We start from the raw sequence: 26,144 nt of genomic DNA on the forward strand, positions 1-26,144 counted from the left end.
GCGTTGTTACTCACGGCTCGGTTATTGCTAACCAGCCTGACGGGAAGTCTTCGCGCTCTGGGCGAAAGAGTTTGGCTGTGAGCCTTAAGTTTGCGGTGTTTATGAGAGCGTGATGCAAACGGTGCACACTTGGTCAGGCCTTGAAGACAGCCAGGGGCCCGCAATGTGTCGTGATTGAATGAGCTGTGCTATTTTGCTGCTTTAAAGTGCTCGTGGGGTAATTATCCAGCGCGGAACTTTGGCATGCATGGTAGGATTGCGGCGATCTCAATCCATGCGTGGGGGTTGTGGGCTCTCATCTTCTGTGCCTTACGGGTTTGTTGTTTATGCGGATATTTTAATTACCAGTCCCACAGATTCGGTGGGGTTTATTTAGAGAAACTAATTTTTATTTTATTTTATTATTTCCCTTCTATGTGACTTTACCGAAAGAACGAAGAAGATGAATCTCTGCAGTCACGAAAGCTTTAAATCGAAATAAAAAAATTACGTGGATTTTTTAAAAATCTTCATTAATGCGAAACGTGCGTTTCGAGCACGTGCACATTGAAATGGAAGTGAAATGTTCACATCTTGATGCTAAATCAATCGTAAGTTTGTTTAGGCTACCATAGTCTGATGCCTTGAACCTTCGTCATGAATAATTTAGCCCCGAGAATGATGCTCATCTTGCAGAGTAACATCCGAGGCAGTCATTTGGCCCAGAGACCCAGGGATGCACAGAGAAGCACCAGAGGTCGGTCATGAGCAGTCACAAGGAGGGGGCATCGGGAAACAAAAGTTGCCGTTTTTGTGACGTAGTAAATTCAAAGTGATGTCCTGCACATATTGTGTCTACAGCCCTGATACAGTGGCATACATTCCACATTCACATGGCAGGGGTGAGTCTATCCACAAAGACAGCCACTCGATTTACTCCATAAATGTGGTGCTCGTTTGATCAACCCTAGAGGGATGATGGGTTGACCCCCCCTCCCCGCAACCAGCGATTGAACTTGTAACCTTCGGATTGCGAGTCACTCAATCTATGTCTGAGCCACCTGTCCAGTGTTGTGTTGTTAGAGATTCCGCCTTAAGGCGCAAGTTTTCTATTTTGCTCTTTGGTTTTCTAAAGTACCTTCGTGACTGCAGGGATTCATATTCTTGGTACTTTCTGTGAAGTCACGTCGAAGGGAAGTAATAAAATAACAAAAATTAAACATAATACAAATTCTCACGACGTTTCGATTGCAACACAAGCAATCATCATCAGGTGTGAAAACTACAGCATCTCTCACCGCGGCTGTTGTTGTTGTGGGGAAAAGGTGACAATCACAGACTTCGGAGACCACGAAATGGGAGGAGTGAATGAAAAGAAGCGAAGAAAACGGACGAGGTCTTTGCCCCCAGCAGTGGGAGGTTACCGGCGGAAAGTTTTACAACAACAAATGACATCACTCTGGTGAAATGTTTCAGTCATGTTTAATTAGATAACTTACTACAAGTAAACAAAGCATTCACGTGAATATGCCATACACCCTTACAAACAATATCAGTAAACATTCGTGAGGATCACGCACTATTATTGTTACAAGTAAAATGTTGTTTATCGTCGGAGTCGTCATCACTGTTGTCATTGTTGTCATCGTCATTGTTGTCATCAACAATGATGTCGTCAACAATGATGATGACAATCATCATTGTTGTCATTGTTGTCGTCATTGTTGTAAAACCGAAAAAAGTTGTAGTCTTTCCCAAAAATGTGCGATAGGGTTCTGTGCCATACATGTTTATGTGATGTTCAAGGTAATGGGCAGATTGGGAATATAAATTAAAAAAATTACTGTTGTGCTGTTAACGTGATGAGTGACACGTGACACTCAAGACTCGCTCGGGATACCGACAGATAGACTGGGACAAATTGTGTACTTCCTGTTTTTTAAATATGCGGTTGCTGAGCAAAGGCCCTAACATTTCTATAGTGCCCAGCGGCCAGCAACAAGCAGCCCTCATGGTTGCATAATAGATACGAGTTAAATACGTTTCTTTAACTGAACTTGGGGGGGAGGGGAATACCATGGGAGGCAATTTCCGATTCCGAACTTGATCAGCGCGATGATAGCGAAAAGAGAAGTGTCAATGCAGTACAGGACATAGAAACATAGAATTGAAGAGGAAAGTGACCGATGGTGGTGGTTGTGGTGGTGATGATGATGGGATGGACTGTTACACCGCCTCCCTAAGAAAGGCGTTATACACATATCCCGTAGTGACACAAAGATCCCCCGTGTAGCCTTTAACAGAATGTTGGGGAAAACGCTGTTAGCGAGGGAGCAACCTATGAAGGCCGGCGCGGCACACGGGGGGATGGGTGGCCAGCACCACGCCCGGCCACCTTTGTCTCCCTCTGTGACGATGTTTGCAAACGGCACCAGGTACTCTTCATTTGAGGCTGAGTCGACCTATTTATACTGTACACACACACACATCTGCACTGTCACAAAATACTGCACTCCCACTTTTGTCATCTTCGTTTAAAAAAAAAACCTTTACAGCTCGTGACCGTTTGCGTCTCTTTTGATTTAAAATGAACACAAATCATCGAGAGGGCTCACACGAGAAGCACGTGGCATTCCGCTGTGCGTCGAAATCTGCCCGTTGAGGATGGTTCTTAACGCTTGCAATAGAAGCAGAGACTCGTGCAAACGGCACGCTGTTGCGTTTATCTTAATAGCACGGACAAACATCGTTCAGGCGAGACGGTAAAACGGCTGTGAAAATCACGGTGGAGGGATGTTAACTACCTCGCCTGGTATACAGGATGGTCGTGGGTTCGACCCCGACCCTGACACCTGCACGTTTGGAGTTTGCATGTTCGCTCCGTGGTCGTGTGGATTTTTTTCCGGGTCCTCTGGGGTTTCCCTCCACATTTAAAATCAACATCACGTGTTTAGAGTATGTGGCTGCTAGACATTTCCACGCGAGAAGCCATTTCTCGTCGAGCTATCATTTGTGGCCAGGACGCTCCTGAAAAAGAGCGATATAGCTCAGTGGGCCTTACCTGTTAAAATAAAAATAGTTTGAAGTTGTACAAGGGGATATAATCGTGACATCTTATCAAATGTCTGGAGGGTAAGGTGGGATGGGCAAATTGTCTCTTTGCCTGATAATTGCCCCTTTGGCATGTACGGTAAGTCTGTTTTTATCTTCCGCCCCCGACCTCAACTGCAGTTCTCAGAAACGATGACGCGAGACCTGTAATTGACTGCCACTTAGAAAACACGATTGTAATAACGAGGTGGGGTTTAGTTCGGGTATTCTTACAGTCTGACGCGCACATATACTGCCCGTTTATACACCGTGCAGTCGGAGGACCGTGATGGTATGTGTTATACAGAGAAACTCCTTTTGTCCACGTCCCGATTTTCCACGCACCAAAAATATATTCTCACAAAACTCTCGTTAACTGGTTCAAGCCTTCGCACAAATAACAGCGGTGAACCGGAAGAATCGGGAACATTTTTCCCATGATCCGAACCTCTGCACAGATGTGAGCAGTGACCCACAAGTGTCAGCAAATGCCATCCTGATAATTGGTTTTTTACCCTTTTATCTGGCAACAAAACTGACACCTTTTTTTACAAAGAGTCATGTTTACATAGACCACAATACCTGCAGTCATAATGCAAACAAAAAACATAACTCTGATAATGTATGCACTGTCCTTGAAGTTGATTGGTCCACACCCGAGACAGCTTTCCTTAGAGCCTAGTCTCACATGGGTTGGACCAGATGACGCCAAAAGGTGCCAGATAGAAGGGTAAAAAAACAATTATCATATTTTTTACTGGCAAAAGAGGTTCGAATGGTGTAAATGCCATCCTATTACATTTCCAGCTCTTGGCTCAAATGTTTGGATGGGGTGGTTGCTGGCACCACAGTGGGTGCAGGGGGGGGGGGGCTCGGGGGGTGAGGATCGTGTCTAACTATGGCAGTGCAATGTAGGAGTGATTGCCCATTATTGTGCCACTAACCTGACTACCCGACTTTCACACGTGGTCACGGCTAACATCAGTGGCGAGTGATATCTAAATTGGTCCTGGTCCCACCCCTTTCAGCAACACACACTGACCAGCGTTGACCAAGTATCGTCAAGGAACCTCTCACGATCGACACGGTATGAAAAGGCCCTACGTCCAGCAGCGGATTGATAAAGTGCTGTAAATCATTATTTAGGATCACATTTATCATATATACGGGGTGGTAGAAAACATGTTGTGCTAGACAAGTGGAGATGTGTGTCAGAGGGACGCAACCGGAAAACTGTAAAATATAATATATATTTTAAATTGTTATATAGCCTCATGCAAATTGCATCCCAAGACTCTGAACGTTGCGAACCGCATTGTGGCATCGGGAACGGAGGGGGGGGCGGTGAGGAGAGCACCGCGGGGACACGACGGGGACACGACGTGAACCCGGATCTCGGGGGGTAGCGGGTGAACACCGCATGGACTGGGGGCACGGCGACGGTGACCGCGAGACATCCCGACATCGCAGGCAGAGAGAGAGAGAGAGGGGGGGAGAGAATCCAGGGGGTGGCCACAAAGGTGTCCACAGGGCCAAAAGCCGGGAGGATGCCCCATCTCCTCCACAGAATCTGAATATTTAATCATCCTGGGAAAAATCCGAAGAGCTATGAAGCTTTTTTTGTACACAGATGTCCAACCCAAATATCCCCTCCTCGGAGGCAACAACGAGACCATAAATTCGCGTGTGTACCCAGGAGTGAGATTTTAAAAGACAGACTCCTGAATAAAAATGATGACATAAACGAGGCTAACGAGAGCAGGTTGGAGTTCATTTGAAAAGCTGAACTTGGGAATGAAAAGTAAACAAAACCGATGTAGCTAAAGAAGAAAGGGTTTCATCAACTCGTACAAATCGCTATCACGTACGATAAATATTTTTTACAAAAAACCGAAGAGTGCACAAAGAAGCATTGGGAGGATACGTGCTTGGAATTACATCGAGAAAGAGAGAGAGAGAGAGAAAGATGCTTGGATTAGAGAACATACGCTGGCTAATGAAGTAATTGCAAGCTGTTGAAAACAGCAAGTGGGTTAGGGCCGCACATGTCGCTGTAAGGGATGATGGCCGATGGTCAGTTATTGTCATGGGATCGGAGCCAAAAAATAGGGACGTGTCTATTGAAAATGCCTCTCAAGTAGATTGAGCAACGCAGTTAGTGTATGGGGAATCGTTACACTCTAGGATCGTGAGACGTAGCGGCGATTTTGGGGAGGCTTTCATCCAGCAGCGGATTGATCATGGCCGACGATGATGATGGCTGCTGTACTCGGACGTTAGTTGCTGTCGTGTCTCCCCCGTCTGGAATCATCGTCAGTCGGTGGAGGTGGCGCGTGAAGACCCCCCATCGCTCCGGGACGAGAGGTCCACGGGACTTCTCCCTCTCCGCCGCTTCGCCGAGTGGTGCAGCTCCTCCTGCAGGCTGTGCAGCTCCTTCCGTATCCTCTCCAGCTTCTCCCACAGGTGGCACGTGGCGGCGTGACCCTGGGGAGGGCCGCCGGTGTTCGCTAGGGCGGCCGCGACGCCGCCCGCCGTCCCGTGCTGGGCGAGCGCCGCCCTCCCCGAGGGCCCCGTCGTCTTCGTCGTCCTCCTGCAGCCGGAGAGACCGAGTGACGGGAGAAGGCCCCGGCTGGCGCTGTAGTCAAGGGGGCGGCTGTCGTCCTGTCGAGGCACGTACAGGCATCCTGCTGCTGCTGCTTCTGCTGCTGCTGCTGCTTCTGCTGCTGCAGGAGGAGGAGTGCTGAGGAGGCCGGCGGAGGTCACCGTTGGGCTAGGGCATGTGTCTGGCTCGCTTCGTGGTGACTCCTGCTGAAGGCTCGTCCTGGACGCAGGGCACAGTCATACCGAGGGTTAGCACCGTTAATGTTTCATGAGTTCCTGGACACGGTGTGGTACCGAACGTAGCCAACCGGGCTAATTCGAGGTGCGGGGGAAGGACAACAAACTAAACACAAAAGCAGTTCGAAAGAAATTAGTTTTCAATTAAACGTGCGTTGTGTAATAAAATGTAATAATTTTGTATTTTAATATTTTCATGGCTTGTTTATGACAAGCCATTTTTAAGCTAAATCATTAAATTAAAATGCCTCCATCAAACAATGAGCAATACGCTTCTCAATTGATGGCAACTGACCAATAATGGATATTTCACATTCTCATGGCAAAGCAAAGTCTAATAATAGAACAACAACTCTTAATTTCCTTCAAAGTTGCTCTGGTACAGTATGTGAGGCACACCAAGCGCAACAACAAAACATTTACACATTTAAGCAAGACTGGATTAAAAATTACCTGCAAACGTTACCCACTGGCAGCAGCTTCGACGCCGAGGGCCCAAAATTCACGAGCCCTGAATATTTCCGATGATCCTGGCCCATCGAAGAATCCGGCACCACGTTGGCCGGCACCGGGCCCTCTCCCCTCACCGTCCACCCGGGGGACGAAGCATTCCCACACGGCCGTCCTGCCCGCTTGCTCGCCGCGCCTCCGGACCGCGCCTTCGCCACCGGCGAGTTGTGACCATCGATTCCGTTCCCGGTCCGCTCGGAGGCTCGCAGCTGCGAACCGAAATTTGCCCTCTCATCTCCGCCCGCGTCGTCGGGAGACGTGGCCGTTCGCGGGTTTTTGTTCGCGCGCGGCTCCCGCTCCGGTGTCCGAGCCGCGGCCGGCGGCTCCTTCGCGAGCCCGTCCGGTTTCCCCGGAACCGTCCCCTCCGATCCAGGGTGCGCTGGCGCCGGTGTGTCAAGGTGGCCTGGCAGCACCGTCTGGAAGCGTCCGATGGACGAGACCTGGGGCAGCTGTGGCTCCATCGTCCCGGCCGCATGAGGCATCAGCGTCACGTAGTTGAGGTTGCCCGTCACGGGAGGGCCCGCGATGAGTGTGCTCAGGCATTGGTACGGGCCTGGGTTGAACACGTACTGAGGGCTCATGGAGTCATGCAGGAACCCGCCTCCCAGGTTGGCGAGCAGTGCCGGCGGGTAGCACAGGAACGAGTGCCTGTGGGCGATGGTGGACGGGGCGTGCAGCAGGGGCTTGGCTTGCTGCGCGGTCACCATCCACGCCGGAGAAGAGAAGTCGGCGTCCGCAGCTCTTACTGCGCTGAAGCTGCTCTGTAAGTGGTCCACTGTGAACGAGCTGGGCTTGGTTGAAGTCGACTCCGAAAGCTTTGACGATAAAATGTGTCCTGCGTCTCTGTCAGGGTCCACCAATAACTGGGTTTTATGCTGTTGGCTCCACTTCATGTCGAGTGACTTTTGGAAGCCTTTGCATCCCTGCTCTGAGGAAAAGGGACAATTCGGCTCCCTAAGCCATCTCAGGTTTCCCCCCACATCTGAATCTAGCCCATTCTGGTCTGACGAGCCAACGGAGTTTTTCTCCCACAGGGAGCACTTGATCTCCGAGTAGCTTTCGACGCTCGGGTGTAAGCCGGCAGGGCCCGATCCCGCCCTGTCGCACTCCTCGACCGCGCTGGGTCTCCTCTGACCGACGACGGTGACGCTGGCGACCTTTGCCCTCTTACCGGGCCACTCGCCCTCCGCCAGAGAGATGGAGTACTTGCAGAGGCTGTACTTCATGTGGTTGTACAGGTGGGATTTCTCCAGGCACGTGAATGGGCACTGGAAGCACTTGTAGTTGAAGGGCTTGCCGCACGGCCGCGGGATGTAGTGGGGCTTCTTGGGCTTGCGTTCTTTGCCGTGGAAGGCGGTGCGTGACTTGCCCGGGGGCTCGCCGTCTCGTCTCTCCTGGGCGGCACAGTGTGAAAATTTCATGGCGTCTTGTTGCTGGAGCAGCGACGGCCGGTTGGCTGCAGCTCTGTCCGTGACGCTTGGCGATCTGGGTCTTCCACGATGGATCGCTCCTCGTGGGATATTCTAGGTAAACTATAGATAGAAAGAACAAAAAAGCATTCTCAATGCATTGTCATTTATATAGAATTGCATTTTGTAAAGTAACAAAAAGAGAATTGGTGTGATTCGATCCTCGCTTAACTGGCTCACTGACGCTCTTGGCAGATTGCTCGGACAGGTCATAGGTCATGAGTTCAAATCCCGGTCGGAGGTCAACTCTACCGATCAATCCTCTGCACCAATAAGCAAAAAAAATGCAAAGTGTTTCCCCCTGCCACACGTGTGTTGAGCAGTGGTTCTTCACATTCGTGGCCTTAAGTCAATTTGGGGAAAGTCAATCAGGAGTGGTCATCTTATAGCGAAACCGGTCCGAGCCGTTATTGTTACAAATACAGCCCTGCTAGTAGGGGCTTCTCCACGCTCTGGGGGGGGAGGGGGGGGGTGGGGGTTATTTGACTCTACTTCACCACACTGGTCATCGCATGTTTGCAAATGATGAAAACATATATCCAGGAATTGGTTCAGATATCAAATCGGAAAAACGTAATTAAGCCATGAGAAAAATAAAATTTCAGTCGACAGGTAGGTTCATAGCGCACTGGACAAACCGCTCCACCACGTCTGCCGCCCGTTGACAATGCTGCCGCGCGAGAAAAATGTGCCGCTTGGCGTATTCCCATTGCGCCGTTGGGGCGCAGGTACAGGGGCCCTGCGGCTGCATTCTCACGTGAATGATATTCCCGGCGCATACAAAATCCACCGCCGCGTTGTTTGTGGTTCAAGCAGAGAGGGGCCAGGCACAGAGCCTGGCGATTGCAAGGATTACGCGAGCAAGAGATTGTGGTGCGAGCAGCTTCATACACTGACATCGTTCGACTGCTGCAGCGATGGCCAATCCATTCACAATTGGTTTTTAAGACAAAATTATTGAGATGCATGCACAATTGTAATTGAATACTGCATGGCATGTGATCATTTAAATGCGAGGCAGTGAGATGGTTGTTCCAGACATTTGTTGCAACGAATTTTTCACCGATGGCTGGCAGTGGCCATTGGCAGTGGTGCACGACCACAAATAACAAAAGACTCGACACATTTGTCAATCACACTGTGGCCTTACAATGAAAAGTAGATAATAAGCAACATTTCGGGGCACGATGTCCTTCTTTGTAGCTCAAAAATAGGTGGCAGCAACCCAAGCGTATGTGTGTGTGTGTGGACCATCTCTTCTCTGGTATGGGCTAGAGAAGAGATGGGCTGATGTGGTATAGGAGGATATGGAGCTGAGTGGACTTGCTAATGACTGGGACCAGCGGTGTCAAGATCAGGCGGAGGCTCGTGAAGGATGCTACTGGCCACTTGCAGGCAGTCTCCTTCCAAAAACAGCGGAGGGCAGAGGAGCGACGCTCACAACAACGAGCGGAGTGCCAGGCGGATAAAACGCAGCAAGTTGGCACAGTCGGGGGCACAGGTGGTGCATCTGTCAGTCATCTCAGTCAACCATGGCACCTGGGTCTGTCACGTGTCCTCCGGCCAGCTATCCTTCGACACTTCACATGGCCTCAAAGTGCACCGAGCTTTGGCACAAGCGCCATAGTAACATCACCACCACAACGTTGCAAATAGCAGGTGTTGTTGTTGCGGATTCGCGGTGGGTTCAAGAGCTCTAGAGAGACACGGCGGGCAGCATTGGTCACCGACACGGCAAGATTCGTTTTTATGAAAGCCACGATGCTGTGACTGCTGACAGAGGAACGACCACCGGGTTTTGTCGCCATGTGAAAATAAAAAAATAAAACAATTCGAAACACAACTATATGTTTGTCAAAGTTTCAAAATCTTCATACTGTACAGCTCTTTGTAAATCCACTGCTGGACGAGGATCCGTCTACACTATGTCTGTCATGTGGGCTGTTTGACCATACTTCGCCTCGCTGGTCAGTACAGGTTGGTGAAGGTGGTGGTGGGCCCCCCTTCAACTGGTTCAGATATAATTCGCCACTGATGCGAGCCGTTGCCGGGACTTGAACTTGAAACTCAGGTCACCGGGTTCATAGTGCATGGTGCAAACTACGACACAAATGCGCCTTTTAAAACGTATTTTTCAAACACGTTTTGTTTTTCTTGCAACACATTTTCTGGTCTCGAAATGTCTCACAGACTCCTCTGATTGTGTAAGTTGAGACTGGAGTAATCTCATCGAACACACGAACCTGCATCCAGAACCGGCCTTAGACCTTTGGGGGCCCTAAGCAAAATTTGGTTGGAGGCCCCTTTGATGTATGATTTTTTTCACCCACTAGCTAGCAGTGACTCTAGGGGGCCCTCTGCTGGCCACGGGGCCCTTTGCAATTGCAAGGGTCGCTTAGTGGCTGGGCCGGCTCTGCCTGCTTCATCCATCTGTGATGCTGCACATGCTCAGGTGCGACGTGCGCGCACCCACACAACACGCGCACACAAAGAAAATGATTGCAGACAAAACCAGTTAATCGGCTAGGGGCATTGCCTGCATTCGTCACCTCTCTTACGGCCGACAGCACAAGGAGTACATCACAGGGTGTCCGCCAGCTTCGTACACAACCCGGTGTATGTTTACAACAACAAAAAGGCGATCATACAAACATCGTCGACCATTATCAATGCAGTTTAACAACGTAGGCTTTCGCGACCAATATTATTCATAATCAATGTTTGTGGGTTAGATCGCGAAAGTATAAATGTATCGTAACCTTTTTCGATTTAAAGCTTTCGTGACTGCAGGGATTCATCTTCTTGGTTCTTTCGGTAAAGTCACGTAGAAGGGAAGTAATAAAATAATAAAAAATAAAACATAATAAAATAATTCTCACGACGTTTCGGCCACAACGCAAGTAGCCGTCTACGTGACTTTACCGCAAGAACCAAGAAGATGTGTCGTAACCCTCCACCATCCGACACAGCCAATTAGTAATTCACCGCTAGATTAAAATCATCACCCAAGCTGGCGACATATCTCATGCTCCTGCGATGCAAAAAAACTAATAAAATCCATCCGGCACCTGCGCACGTGCCGAACGCGTCGCTCCATCTCCGCAATGATGGCGCTGCTATGAGGAGCGTTCGCTCTTGGCCGTCCGTCCGTCGTCATTGTCACCGGACGCGTCGTGCCAAAGTCCGGGAGCTTGCTCCGTGTTCTCGAACGCACGTGGGGTGAGGGGTCCTATGTCTGTCTCGCAATTCGCCCTGCACTCTTGCCTGAAGCACGCTTAGTCCACGGGCCAAAAGCGGACATTGGTACCGCTTAAATGTGGACTTTATGGATGTTTTTTTTCATTGTATGTTGGTTTTCTCCGGGTATGTACGTATATATGTATGTTGAACTTATGTTACACGGTAGGTAGCCAACCGTGCTAATGGGGAGGTGGGGGCGGGGAAGGACAACCAATGAAACACTGCATGGCTAATACGACTGAATTCGTGTGTAATGCCGCTCATGTCAAGCGGTTATTCGACGCACAAAGAAAACTGGAACCCTCTAAACCAGTGGTTCTTAACCTTTACTGTACCCTTGCACCCCTTTGGTTCTCAAAGGGGTGCAGGGGTACACAGTCAATAAATACACAGGGGTTTGATGAAACAAAGTAGTTGTACTTACGTGCCCGTGTTTCATTTGTGTTTCGACGATTTACCTTCTAAAAAAGAAAAATCTGGCCACATCTCACACCCCCAGAAAGGGCATCTCACACCCCCAGGGGCTGCGTGCACCCCAGGTTAAGAAGAACCACCGCTCAAAAGTGATGCCACCTCGGGTGGTGCCGACAAGTGAAATATATCTTCTTTGCTCATGGACTATAAAGTTTCTGGTGTCGCAAACAGGCCCAGTTCACACTTGCGCACGTTTATACGACGCAGAGTGCTTAATTCGTAATCGAGATGCCTGAAATGTTGAACCCAGTTCGGGGTATGATTCCGACCGTGTTCCCTCTGAGGTCGACAACATGACTACTACTTTTGTGGGAAATCAACGGTGCTTGTACTGTGGATAGACTGGCCCCCGTCGCGGCAATGTGGAATTTCCACCACTGGCTCAGGACCACCATGGAGACACGTTGACCTTTCCACTTGTTGTCTGAAGCTGTTGCAGACCTAACCAGACAACGCGAGTGAGACTGTCACACGGAGAGCAAAAGTGTTTTTAAAATTCAAAAACGTACACTACTACAACTGACGCTTGTCCCCCCCCCCCAAAAAAAAAACTGGTCTCATGGCCACTTCCAAGGCTTAATTTCAACCGGGTCTCTCTCTCTCTCTTCCGCACCTAGCACACCACGTCCAATTTGTCTCTCGTGATGACTGTGGCTACTAGCCACGTGTCTACACTTCAGTCTTCGAGCAACGCAGGACATATTCTACGAAAAACGAAGCCCCCTCTGTGCGTAGATTTGTTAACACATCAACTACTGGACATCTGTGAAAAAGAGCTTCATGGCTCATCGGATTCCTCCAGTATGAATACAGATTCTCATTCTCATTCTGAAACTGTGCAGCCCTGATCGGAACACATCATGTTCCCGGAGAATGGCACCACACTCCATTGCCTTGGCTGCGTCCCATGAGCCTCCATTTTGCATTCGAGCGAGTTCCTGCCAGAGCCCACACCCCCCCCCCCCTGCTTTCTCATCTAGCCTACACGCTGCGCAAATCAGCATCTCTTTCATTTCACTGCCAAGGATTTAATTAAATTGGAACCATCCAAATACAATGGTATGCATTTGATGAAAGACTCCATGTGCCTTCTTAGTCATAGGGATTATTTGACCATACTTCACCATGCTGGTTAGTGAACGGGGGGGGGGGGGGAGAGCAGAACTCGTTTAGATATCACTCAACAGTTAATTTGCTGTAGATGGGAATTGAATTCGTGTCGCCGAGTTCATAGCGCAGTGGGAAAACCACTGCACCACCGCTTGCACTCTCATAACACAAACACTGTTTTGTTAAAAACAATTCTAAACATGTTTTTTTTTCCAAATGACGAGACTAACGAGGGGGTGCATAAACGGTGCATGAACAGGTTTCCGCGTTCAGGGAGCGTTCACTTCGTTGACGCGAGTTGAATTTCTTCATATGAATTCAGTCAACTTAACTCGAGTAATTTCATCGCTCGAACTTATCTTCTCGTCGATGACAGCCGGCTGATTGGCGCGCGCGGTGCCTGTGGTCACGTGCAACCTCTCCACCACGTGGTCACCGGTTGATTCCCGGACGACAGGTTGAGAACTGCTGCTGCTGCTGTGTGTGTATGTGTTCGTATGACGATTATCTGAACCGGTTCTGGGCCTCCCCGAGGTCGACTCAGCCTCAAACGAGTAGCTGGCGCGGTGTGGAAACATCGCCACTGGGGAGACAAAGGCGGTGAGGCGTGGTACTGGCCACCCAGCCCCTCGTGTGCCGTGCCGGCCTTCATAGGCGCTCGCGAACAGCACTTGCCCCAAAAGTCTGTTAAGGATACACGGGGGGATCTTTGTATTTGTGTATCGATTCGAGGCGTTGTGTGATATCGTGGCTCATGCGGGATTTTTTTATTTTAAACGTCTCAATATTTATCTCCCAATTACTCTCAATAAATCCACACACACAAGACAACGCATAAAAGGACAGATTTATCTCCAAAGGTTTAGTGGATGGAAAGTTTCCCATAAGCCGTTTCCAACTTGCCCCGTAAACACTGGTTTGTGTTTAGGGGCCATCCATTTAGAACGTACGCATGGAGGGGGGAGGGGTTAACCTAAATGCGTAGGCTTGCGTATGGGGGGTCTACTGACAATGTAGGGGGGAGAAGCTTCGATAATAATTTGTCTACATTAGCCTTCAAATTAGTTAGATAGTCCGGCGGTGGACTATCTGTTTGCTTAAACACGTCAATATTATTAATCCTTGATCGTTTCTGCGTGGATTAAACATCGGCCGTTCTATAGGATTCGGGGGGGGGGGGGGTAAAAAGTCCGCGTGCCTACAGGGAGTGGGGGAGGGGTCAAGTTTTGACAGATCTTTGCGTACCTACTCAATGGATGGACCCTAACCGCACCAGAGCACGTGCCGATCTCCCCTTACCCACCGCTGGACAATTTAAGAATATCAAAACCGTGGGACCCCTTGGTGACGCCACACTGCCTGCTTCGATCATACGTCGGCAAGGATTTCAGACGTTCACCATGTGAGGCTACTCATACGGGCTGTCCCCAACTCGCCAACCTCAACACGAGACGCAGAAAGGTGGCTGATCAACCCCCCTCCCTCTCCTCCTCCCCCCCCACTCACGGAAGAAGAAGTATGTTCTATAAACGCAATTTTAAATGTATTCAGAGAATAAACATTAATTTATGCGAGGTGGTCTGTGATTTAGGGTGAGAATACCTGAATTTAATACAAGCCAATCATTGTTAGGTGAACATTCTGTAAAGTTGAAGTTATACACTTTTAAGACATTACCTTTATTTATCATCTTCCTTGAATGTGATGTGCAGCTGCTTTTGAAAAAAAAAGCATTTAAAGCTGAAAGGCGTATAAATGATGCAATGCTGCATTAAAATATTTACAAAATTGTACCTTGTTCTCGTGTTTGTCAAAACTCACAAATGTATTATTAATATAGAATAAATTTTCAAGATTTTTGTTCGGATTTTTAAAATTGCATAACATGTATCTGTTTATATTTTATTGGACTTCTGTATGAGCACGTGATTAAATGCCTATAAAATCAAACGTGGATTACTTTACAGGGCATTCAACAAGATAATTAGTTACACACCTAAAGTAAAATAATTACCATAAATAAATGTTTAAAAAATTATATTAAATAAATTACAATGCTAACATGTTAGTATGTTGTGATAAGAACACGATGTATTTTAAATATAACAAATTCTACATTCGCAAGGATGAATGAATTCCTGCAGTCACGAAAGCTTTCAGTCATGATATTAAGTTAATTTAAAAAAAAAGTGGTTATAATAAGTGATCTGATTTTCTCATCTCATTACAGTTGCTTTGATAAGTTAGGATTATTGCTCAAAATACCATTTAGATATAAATTTAAATGTTTAAAGTCTATTTAGGTAAATGTTGATGGTGAGTTTTTTTTATTGTGCAGCAATCAGATCCTGATTACTGTTCAAAAGCCACATTTAGATACACAGTATATTTAAAAGCTTAACGTCTAATTAGATACATGTTTATGGTGACATATTTCTTAAAATATTATTTTGGGAAATCGTGCAGCAATCAGATTCTGATTACTCTTCAAAAGTTACACCGTCCCAACTAAAACGAACACTTTTTTTTTCGTGAACGCTTGAATCTCAACCTCCATGGCGCAACGGAGGCTCGCAAGATGCGGCGCAGATTCTACCTCTGTCTTTGCGCGGCCTCCCCGTCGCTCCCACGACACCGAGAGGCGTACGTGTACAACTGAGAGGCAGGAATTTCAGATAATACAATACCTCTGCGATATAGCTAATCTGATATCTCTACGGGCATAACTTGTTTGCCAGCAACAATATTTTAAAAATGTATTCATGGTGATTCCGTTTTTTGTTCTTTTTGTTTCACAACAACATTCACCCTAAGATCACACGTGTAAACGAAAATGACAATGTAACTTTCTGACCTGCCCACAGTGGACATCTTTAATAAAGAACTTCACAGCTCATACGACAAAAAAACCCTAACCTCTATTAAGGACTCAATTAAGATTTGAGATTCTGAAAATGCAGTACAACTTGAAAATACAGCAGACAACAGATGCCATCATTCTTCTCACGCACGGCGTAGTCAATAGCAACTTAAAGATCTGTTTACAAGTTTGAGTGCTGCGCGTCGACGTCCGGACGATGCCGAGTTAATTTTTGCTGTGAAATGTCTCCGATGTTCCCAACCGGTATACGATGCGATTCGTGACCAAACAAATAAGGCGACGTGAACCCACGTGTGGCTCAGCGGTCACCTGAGGATAATAAGTAATATTTAAAAATTTTTTTTTTTTTAAAACACGCTTTAATGAAATGTACCGTACGAGTAATGGCAGAACTCCACGACTCCAGGAAGTGGCCCCGAGGCTTGCCATGACGGATACAACAACAGATAGAGTGAGTTAATAGAAAGAGTGTAAAAATAATGTTTTTTTTTAATACAATATAGTATTGTCATCAGTAAGACATAAGTATACGACGTTTGCAGTCGATTCCACATTTTGAAGTGGGTTAAAATTTAGTTACAAGATTTGAGGATACAACAACAACAACGACGACAACAACAGACCGAGTGAGTTAAATAAAAACGTGCAATCATAAAAAAAAAAGCGTTCGCAACAGCAGCCGCCACTTGACAGCGTGGACGTTCTGCTAAGAGAAGTAGGAACAATTCCGCTCGCGTTTTTGCCTTGAGGTGTCACGAGGTGAAACAGGTGTTGGGCAATCTGTGCACGGCTCACAGCTAAGCAGGGCTTCATATCGGATCATTGTCAACTGCTCCCTCCCCTCCCCAACGAAGTAGCAGCCCCTGTTTCTGCAGGTCGCGGCGAACGTGTGCGGTGAACGTGCCGTTATTCGCGAAGTCAGGGCGAGCAACGGCGTTACGCGAGGAAGGGAGTGAGGTTATAAAAGTTGTGAGCTGCACGCCTCGATACTTATTTGGCCTCCACTTGGCTAACGATGTGTTTATTTGCGCTGCACAGCGACTTGAGTATACCTTGTAGAAAATGTGTCTTGTAAATGCGATGTATTGTTATTCATTATTATGCATAATAAGTCAAAGTGTAGACGTAACTGCTTACATAATTCAATACTGTTTGTATTTTTTATTTATTTAATGTGCCCAAGTGCAACCACATCTCCAGACGCCGTACAGAACCAAGTGGGCACGCAGACAATTCGTCTTGGATTGGTACGGCATCTCAAGGGCACGTTGCACAGAGCAGCACACTGTCAGACAAATAATTCACTTTGTAACACAATTTTTGTTCCTGGGTAGTAAGTGTTATTTCCTAATTGCTTATGCCTAAAAGTATAGAAAATGGCTATTATTCCCCACAAACTTTGCTTTGGTGACCAGTACAGTGATATTTTGAAATGTACCTATTTTCAATGAGAAAACGGGCGAATTTGTGTCTTTTCGTTCACATAAGGTCAGAAAAAACAACATATGAATAAAAATTAACATACTAAGGTAATACAAAAATTACTACAAAAGATTTAGAAGCGAATCGTTTTTCGAGATTTACGATTATACTGTAAATCACTTTCACGAATCAGCCCCCAAATGTAGTCTCTCATCAAGTCCTCGTTATATTGTCCTTGGTAGCGGCGTTCAAAGTCCAGTATATACTGGTGGAAGCGCTCGCCTTTCTCCTCCAAGTACGCTCCCATGTTCTCCTTGAATTGATCAAGATGAGCATCAAGGATATGGACGTTGAGGGACATCCTGCAGCCCATTGTGCCGTAGTTCTTCACCAGAGCCTCAACCAGCTCCACGTAGTTTTCGACCTTGTGATTGCCCAGGAAGCCACGAACCACTGCGACAAAGCTGTTCCAAGCCGCTTTCTCCTTACTAGTGCGCTTCTTGGGGAATTCATTGCACTCCAGGATCTTCTTTATCTGTGGTCCGACGAAGACACCGGCTTTGACCTTTGCCTCAGACAGCTTAGGGGAAAAGTCTTGAAGGTGCTTGAAGGCTGCCGACTCCTTATCTACAGCTCTGACAAATTGTTTTCATAAGGCCCAATTTGATGTGCAGTGGTGGCATCAGCACCTTTCGGGGGTCCACCAGTGGTTCCCACTTGACGTTGTTCCTCCACACAGAGAACTCGGTCCGCTGTGGCCAGTCCCACCTGTGGTAGTGCACCTTCGTGTCCCTGCTGTCCCGAATGCAAAAATAGCAGGGAAACTTGGTAAAACCGCCTTGGAGACCCATCAGGAATGCCACCATTTTGATGCTTGCAGCCTCTTGATGTCATCTCAGAAAAATGCAGATATGTATCCACTTAGGCAGCTGGAACTAAATTGAACTGGTGGGCTTAAGGCTCCTGTATTTATATTACTAATTATATTACTGTAAAGTTCTAGAATATTCTAGAATTTACTCCAAGTTTACTGAGCACTGAATCTATCTGGAATGTTCTGGAAAATAGGTAATTTTCAAAATATTACTGTCCTAGTCACAAACGCAAAGTTTGTGGGGAATAATAGCCATTTTCTGTACGTTTGAGGCATAAGCAAATAGGAAATAACACCAGGAACAAAAAAAAGTTTCACACAGTGAATTATCAGAGGGCAGAAATCAATCACTAACTTGCTCACGACGAATCATTTGATGCCATTGATAGGTTGATATTGCTCTTTTCGGTTGTGGAAATATTTACAAACCGAATGCATAGTTGTGGAATCCTTCTTCTTTTGTATTGAATTTTGGGGATTGCAACAGATTACAAATTGATGTCGAGATTTGACATCCATTCGACTGCTTCAGGAGTAGCCGCGTGGATTTTTTGCAGATCGCTGTTGAATGATCCGATTGGGACAGTCGTTCACGAGATGTTGCACGGTCTCAGATGTTGCACCATATTTTTATCACCTTCCACAATATTACATTGTGGAATGTAATATTACAAGCCATTCAGATTTAAGCACATGCATACTTTTTATGAGAAATCTGCCGTTAACTAAGTTTAAAAAAATAAAAAAAATCACTGTAAGCTTGAGGGATATATTAATCATTTATATTTCTTTGAACTGCATGAACCGTTCTTCCTGCTTTACAATATGTTTAAATGCAGTACACATTAATGCTTTTTCTGACATTCATTTACAATACGTGAGAAGTGTGTGTGTACGCGTGTATTTTAGCAACAAGCTGTTAACTTTGTGTTTAACAGAGGTGGGACAAAGTCATTGTTATGCAAGTCCAAGTCGAGTCGCAAGTCATCAAATTCATGACTCGAGTCTGACTCGAGTCCAAGTCACATGACTCGAGTCCACATACTGTTTAATACCACAAAGACGTATCGAAAAACACATTTTCCACTCCACATTTGTCTTTACTTCTTGCTTAATCTGTAGCAAGCCCACACCCTTCATAATAAGCCACATCCGTCTTAAACATCAGCAATGTATTTGCATACACATGTATGTTACATGCAATATTTAACACATACACCCTTGTCACTTTTCACGGGTGACCTGGACTTTAAATACAAGTTTGGAGCGTCTTATGTGCATTTTCTAAGTTGCCAATTAGCCGCACCGAATTTATTGAGATTAAACTCCGACCGTGCCACCCTAGAAGCCTACATTGCCGCGTTTTTCAATTCAAATTACACCATAATAATAATTTAAAAATCCAAATGCGACATGTGGCTTTGAACCAGCTATGCATACATTTTATGAACTTTAATATTTGATCAGTTTAACACGTAGGCTTTCGCGACCAATATCATCCATAAGAGGGCTTTTATGGGTTAGATCGCGTAAATATATAAATGTGTCGTTCAACCCGCCACTTCCCGACATAGCCAACTAGTAAGGGTTGTCACGTAAACAGAACATGCCAATTCGTCACTAGTACAGCACACCAGTGTGTTGGAGAGCCAAGCCACAACATTTATATCTAAACATATATAAACATAAAATATTATTGTTTAATATTTGATATTATGATTAATATTTGATGTTTATATTTACTCTATTTTGTCACCACGTGTATACAACCAGGAGCGAACCAGCAAAGCTCTCTAATAAGTATATACGTTTATATGTATTAGCGCTTTCACTCGGCCATGTGCTGTCTTGTTGTAATCTTAGTTCGAAGACACAGCAGGGCCATTCTTAAGCTTTAGACTCTCATAGCGCGATTTGCGGTAATTATCTGGGGTGATTCATGAGTTGCAGCATCCCTCAGCTCCTCTCCGTAAAATCTACTGCGCCCATCCTCGACACTCCTAATGACTGAGCCCCCCCCCCTCCACCAGCCCCTCACTCACTCTCTCTCGAGAGAGAATGGTGTCTGCAAGAGAGTGAGAGCCCACGCAATATTGGAGGCTTTCTTGTCGTGCACAACCAGCTCTCCGGCGGAGACGGAAATGAAGTCGCACAGATAAACTTTCGATTGATCGAATTGTACAAAAATGTGAATTGGGTTTCAAATTCTCCAATTGATGCGTAATGGATTAACGAGCGCAGTGAGGTACTGCAATGGGGACAATTGGCTGCTTTGTCACACAAAATAACGACACCTTCAGTACGCATTCTTGTGTGCGAGTTTCTCGCTTGAGCAGAATCGGAATCTTTATTTATAATGGAGGAATCCGATGAGCTATAAAACCATTTTGCACAGATGTCAAGTAAGGGCGGGTAAGAACGTTACGACAACAAGTAGTACGAAACATATGATCGTAGTGAAAAATACAATAAAGGTAAAAAAATGACCCAAACATAAACAAATAAAATTAAACCATCCCCATCCTACCAGGCAAAGCCCACTGGGGTATTAACTTATTTTTCAGAAGCGACCTGGCCACAAATGATAGCTCAACAAAGTGGCCCATCATTTGGACAATTATCGCACCAAAACAATCTAAACAATCTCAACGCGTGTTTCTAAATGTGGAGGGGGAAACCGCTACACGTAAATGGGCTAAAGTTCGCACGGAGAATTCAGATGTACACAACACACACGGGTACAACGTTGCAGACACCATTCTTATAGTCACGATACTTTCGCATTCCCCTGTACGTACGGGTTACTCGCCTACGCAATCTAAATGTACTAATTGCTGCATAAAAAATTGATTTTAGACTCTAATAGCGCGATTTGCGGTAATTATCTGAGGTGATTCCTAAGTTGCAGCATCCTAAAATATTGATTTTATGCAGCAGTTGACGGACACTTGTGTTGACGGACGCTTGTGTTGACGGACGCTAGTGTTGCGCCCGAAACGTCGTGATCTATTTTATTTTATACAGACGTGGCTTTACCGAAAGAACCAAAGAGTACGCTGCATAACAGGTACAAAGTTCGCACGGGCAATCCGGATATACACAACGCACATTGTATACATATATAGAAAAAAAACTACGCTTTGGACACAATTCTTAAAAACCACGACAGCTTCGTGGCATTCCTGCTTAAGCACACAAATAGGGAACCAACGTTACACGCCGAGCTGTAACAAACGAGAGTCGAGAGCCGTTCGCAAAGTGTCGTCTCGTTACCTTTACGCCGCCAGACGCCCGGCTGCGTCGCCGCCGCTGCCGATCTCAGGCAGGGAGGTTATCCGCTTGGCTCCCCCATAACCCGCTGGCCCCGGCAAAAAAATGAAGAGAATCTCATGTTTGTAGCAGGTATTTATTATCTGCGAGCCGAGCCCCCGGGCAGTGGAGTTCTTGACATTATCGCCGAGAACGGCAAGTCATGTGACACTTTACACACCCAGGAAATCTTCACCCTCCCCACCCCACGCTTTCCCCCTTCCTACGCCCCGTTTACTGGTGGATTTTTTTGTACATTATAATTTTAGTTGTTGTTGTCGCAGTTTTTTGGACTGATTCTTTTTTAGCAACGTCCCAAATTTGTGTTAATATAAAGTGGAATAATGCGACGTTCAAATGTGCTGCTTGTCGAATGTTGTTTCACGTTCGAGGACTGTGGACAGAGTTTCTCAACTCACAATATGAGATCATGAGTTCGACACAGTTGGTGGGGAAGGGGTGGGAGGGGATGGTGGTGGACAGCCAATCATCTCGGTGGGGTCAGTAAAACGAATACCGCTTCGTGATATCTCAACACTGTGGTTGTATTCTGGATGGCCTAGTCTCTGCCATAGAAATGTGGAATTTCCACAAGTGACTCAGGGCTGCCGGTGGTGATTATGAGCACCGCCCATCATCGCTCGCTTGGTCGAACGTCAAGACACTTCGACCTATTTTTGGTTATTTTCTCAAAAATGCACACCCAACATTTTTCCGCTCAGCTACATTAAACATGACTCACAATGCTTGTTTACGTCTCCTGCTGTGATCGTTGACGCCTGCTGCTGCCGCTGCCACTGCCGCACAAGTTGCTCGCAGCGGCGGCGAAACAACGGTTACAATTCGGCCCCATTGTGGGGGGGGAAAAAACCCAGTGGGTGGCCGGCCGGCCGGCCGGCCACCTGCCCAGAAACGAATCGCGAGGGCAACATTTGCTTGCTGTCAAGCCGAGCGCGCGCGCGCACGCACGCACGGCCGGTTGGCTCCGCGTGACGGATGGGGAGGGTGGCAGCGTTGGTGGGACTGAAGTGGTGATAATTGTGGCCTCCAGGCGTCACCATCGCGCACGCCCCGGTGAACATCTCATGCACTGCCCCGGGTTCCCGTCGGGGAGTTCGCCCAGTTGTGGCCACCCACCCTCCCCCACCCAGCCTGTCCTCATTTTCGCGAGAACTTTGTCTAACGTCGAGTCGGGGAGGGCCCCACGCTTCGAGCAGGCGAGGGTGGACAGGGGCGAGGCGCGCTGCTGCCGCTGCTGCTGGTTTATCAGAATCTCAATCTTGATTTAGACTGCAGGAGGAATCCGATGAGCTTTGAAGCTCTTTTCACAGATGTCCAGTATGGGCGGGTCACCACCTGTTCTCGTCTCTGCTGTCCTGGAAAATCTGGGAGTGTTCCCGAGACATACAAATTTCAGATTTTTGTCAGTTGGCTAATTATAACCACTGAAGACAACGCAATTACTTGTAAATCTCCCCTAGTCTGGCACTGTTAGACACTTTATACGTATGTGGCACTTCACACCCTTACACATGACAAATGAGACGATCAATCTGAAAGGATTGTCCCAGGTAAAATGTGAATAGTAATTATGCTTTCCATGATATACACATACTGTATATGTGTCAGGTTTATTTTGTATCAGCCAGAGGTAGCAAACCTAGCTGCTGGTGGTGGTGGTTGCGGTGACTTCTGGTGGTGGTGGTGATCCTTGGAATTTAAATGTCAGCTTCCACGTGGTCACGGACAAACGGTTTTCACTGAACAACGATCACGTGCCCCCCCCGCCCACCGTCTTGATGGGGGTGGATGGTTGCAGGTCACAACGAAAGCCGAAATAAAATTCGAAGACGGTGGAGCTGATCGCGTGGCACGGGAGTGACGGGCAAAGAAGCCCACCAATCTCAATGCGCTCACTGAATATTAAAACACCGATTAAAAAACATGTTTATTTCTCCTCGATGAGACACGGAGCCATCGCTTTGGCAATATTCAGTCCCCCTGTTGAGAAGGGTGAAAAAGACGGCTCGTGGAAAAATAAAAAAAACCTGTTGAGGATCTATAAATGGATCGCCTTGAGGAAGTCACAGCAACAAATCCGAGAGAACAGCCACGCGTATTCCAAACGCGATCACCGCCGCGCCAACCATCGCCATCAACCCGCCGAATCCAAAAGCAGCCGGCTCATGTATCCCCTGCGATTCAATAACGGGAGAAGGACGAGGAGCCGGGTGAGTGTTTAGTATTTACATTTTGGCGTGCACGGGGAGAGCTTCGCGAGGCGTGCGTTGCGCGAGATTTCCTCGCGTTGGGATCTCTGGGGTTCCAATAGCCCCGTAGCCCTCGGGGACAATTAAGTTGTCAGTGCGAATGTGAGAGTGGCTTTTTGATGGCGAGCAGGGGGCCCTGACAACAGCGTAAATGCCCCGTGCTCCTCACCCGATGCAACGGCTCGGGGCGCCGGGAAAACTGCACGATTGCTGGTTGTAACGTATGTCCGAATTTTTCCAGATTATTTTTTTTCTTCGCTTGTTCATGTACGTCTCGTACCGTGGTAATCGGAGGTGCGGGGGAAAAGACAACAAACTAAACAAAAAAGGCCACTGCCGAATGAAAGCCTTCCGCAAGCCTTGTCGGTCTGTCAATTGGCGGATTGTGTGACCATACTTCACTACGCTGGTTAGTGATAAGGTGGAAGGGGAGAGACGGTGGTAGGGTGGAAGTTTCGAGGACCGGTTTAGATAATCGTGACTGATGTTGACCGTGATCGTGGAAATCAAACTGGCTGAGTTCCTTACGTAATATACGTACCAACCGCTGAGCCACTGCTCAACCGCTTCATATGATGTATACAAACAAAATCCACCATTGTACTGTATTATCCCCTCCGCGTCTATGCTGCCCACCTTCACCAACAGAGAGGGCTCTACGTATTCACGGGAAAAGCTCGCGCGTCCAGTAGTTCATGCCGTGTCTGTGCGAGAGCCGCTGCGGTTTGGCATTGCTGTGCCCTGTGAAGCTGCAGTTTTCTTCTTAGGTTTTTTCGGTAAAGTCACGTAGAAAGTAAAATAAAATAAAAACAAAAATCACGACGTTTCGGAGGCAACACAAGTCTCCGTCATCAGGTGGGACCGTCACAGCCAGATTAGCTGTATCACTTGATACATCACTTGATACAGCTAATCTGGCTGTGACGGTCCCACCTGATGACGGAGACTTGTGTTGCCTCCGAAACGTCGTGATTTTTGTTTTTATTTTATTTTACTTTCTACGTGACTTTACCGAAAAAACCTAAGAAGATGATTCCTTGCAGTCACGAAAGCTTCAAATCTAGAAAGAAGCTGCAGTTATCCTCTCTTACAAACCTCACCGCTCCACTCGCCACAATTATCCCGTCTCGCCGTTTGTACAAAGCCAGGGGGCAAACGTGGAATTTGTACATGTTCTAATGGACGGTAGCAGCTCCTGGTCGGCCAGTTCTTTTTTTTTGTTCTGTGCCATTTGGCATCTTCGAAAATTAATCGTATTTGACTCGTTCAATATAGTTGTTTTAAAATGTTCCGCTAGTTATAAACGGTCAACGTTTAGTTCGGGGCTTCACACCTCTCAGTTGTGTGTGTGTGTGTCATTGCAGATCCAGCACTTATTTGTTTTCAATCATCCAATTCTTGATCGTAACTTATTAAAATGTTTCACCTGCAGGATAATCCCTTCTCATGGAACATCTCGTTGGCAAGCTGTCGAAACGCCAAACCTGGCAAGCAAAGTTCAATTCCCGACCACAGCTAAAATCAGTAGCGAGTGATATCCAAACTGTCGACATCATATTTTCCCCTCTATTAAAGACCTAAACTTGAGGATTTCTCCACAACTCTGGCTATCGCCTGATAGCCAGAGTTGCGTTATCCCTCTTGTTTATTCCGGCTCTCACAGCCATACTGTGTCGGAACAGCCAACATTCTTCCAGACCCACAGCTTGAAGAGGCGAAGACCACGACGCCAGCAGCATGACGAGTTCCATTCCCGATAGCAGCAGCCCCGACTGTGAGTCGGAGCTCGCCTTTAATTCTCCCCAGCGTGGCCAGGCTCCGCCCTCAGCCACGCGCCCTTCTGGATCCCCCAGAAGGCTCCGGGCTTGACCCACGGGTCAAACTGGTAGAGCGGGCTGCTACCCCTAATTCTATTGTCTACTAATATCCCAGCGCCACGCGCTACAGTGACTCATTCAATGTCACTACACTGGTAACGAATTGTCACGTTTTGTTTACGTGACAAACCGTACTCATTGGCTATGTCGAGTGGTGGCGGGTTTAACGACACATTTATATTCATGCGATCCAAACTCCTCTTGCTCCACATCCCCCGAACTTCACCCACTCACGCCGTCCATCATGGTGAACGATGGTCGAACAACCCCCATTGCCAATATGGCATGTTCTGGCTTTCATCCAGCAGCGGACTGATACAGAGGCTGACGTGAATTTATTTATTGTGTTATAGTAATACCCCAATGTACGTCTCACCCTTTTAAGTCGTTTTCGCAAATATGTCGTCACTTGATTAATACGACTACCCGATTTGCGTCGCCTCAACCCACACTTACGTCGCCGTACCTGTGCCTCCTCCTACCCAGTAACTCGCTTCGATTGACGTCGTTTTCAATATTCGTCGTCGCACATTTCACGAACGCATCCCCGACGTAAACCGGGTTATTACCGTATGTGTGTGTGTATATATATATGTGTAAAAACAACTTCGTAACTCTTCACCAGCTACTATTTTTATTTTTGCCAGGTCAGACCCACTCTTTTTCAGAAGTGCCTCGTCACGTGGAAATGTAGAGCAGCAGCCAACTCCTCGCAGCGCACGCTCATTCTAAATGTGTAGGGGACAAAAACCGGAGGACCCGGAGAAAAAAACCCACGGGGAGAGCGAGAGAGAGAGAGAG

The 26,144-nt window shown here is 47.1% G+C and overlaps 1 protein-coding gene across 3 annotated transcripts; it reads right to left on the bottom strand.

Moving 5' to 3' along the window:
• Positions 1 to 1,454: 1,454 nt before the first annotated feature.
• LOC144932476 (uncharacterized) lies at positions 1,455 to 21,387 on the bottom strand. Of its 3 annotated transcripts, none has more exons than XM_078856591.1 (4): positions 21,161 to 21,387; positions 17,703 to 17,805; positions 6,361 to 7,949; positions 1,455 to 5,890 (listed from the first exon to the last, which is right to left on the bottom strand). In XM_078856591.1, exons 3-4 carry the CDS (start codon positions 7,836 to 7,838, stop codon positions 5,383 to 5,385), a joined length of 1,986 nt encoding a protein of 661 aa, XP_078712717.1. In that variant the 5' UTR covers positions 7,839 to 7,949; positions 17,703 to 17,805; positions 21,161 to 21,387; the 3' UTR covers positions 1,455 to 5,382. The 3 variants fall into 3 exon arrangements, with proteins under 3 accessions (XP_078712717.1, XP_078712716.1, XP_078712714.1); XM_078856590.1 differs by having other exon boundaries at positions 17,703 to 17,808; XM_078856588.1 differs by lacking the exon at positions 17,703 to 17,805.
• Positions 21,388 to 26,144: the final 4,757 nt, after the last annotated feature.

The sequence above is a fragment of the Lampetra fluviatilis genome, chromosome 5 (assembly GCF_964198595.1).
Source record: "Lampetra fluviatilis chromosome 5, kcLamFluv1.1, whole genome shotgun sequence".
Lineage (NCBI taxonomy): Eukaryota > Metazoa > Chordata > Hyperoartia > Petromyzontiformes > Petromyzontidae > Lampetra > Lampetra fluviatilis.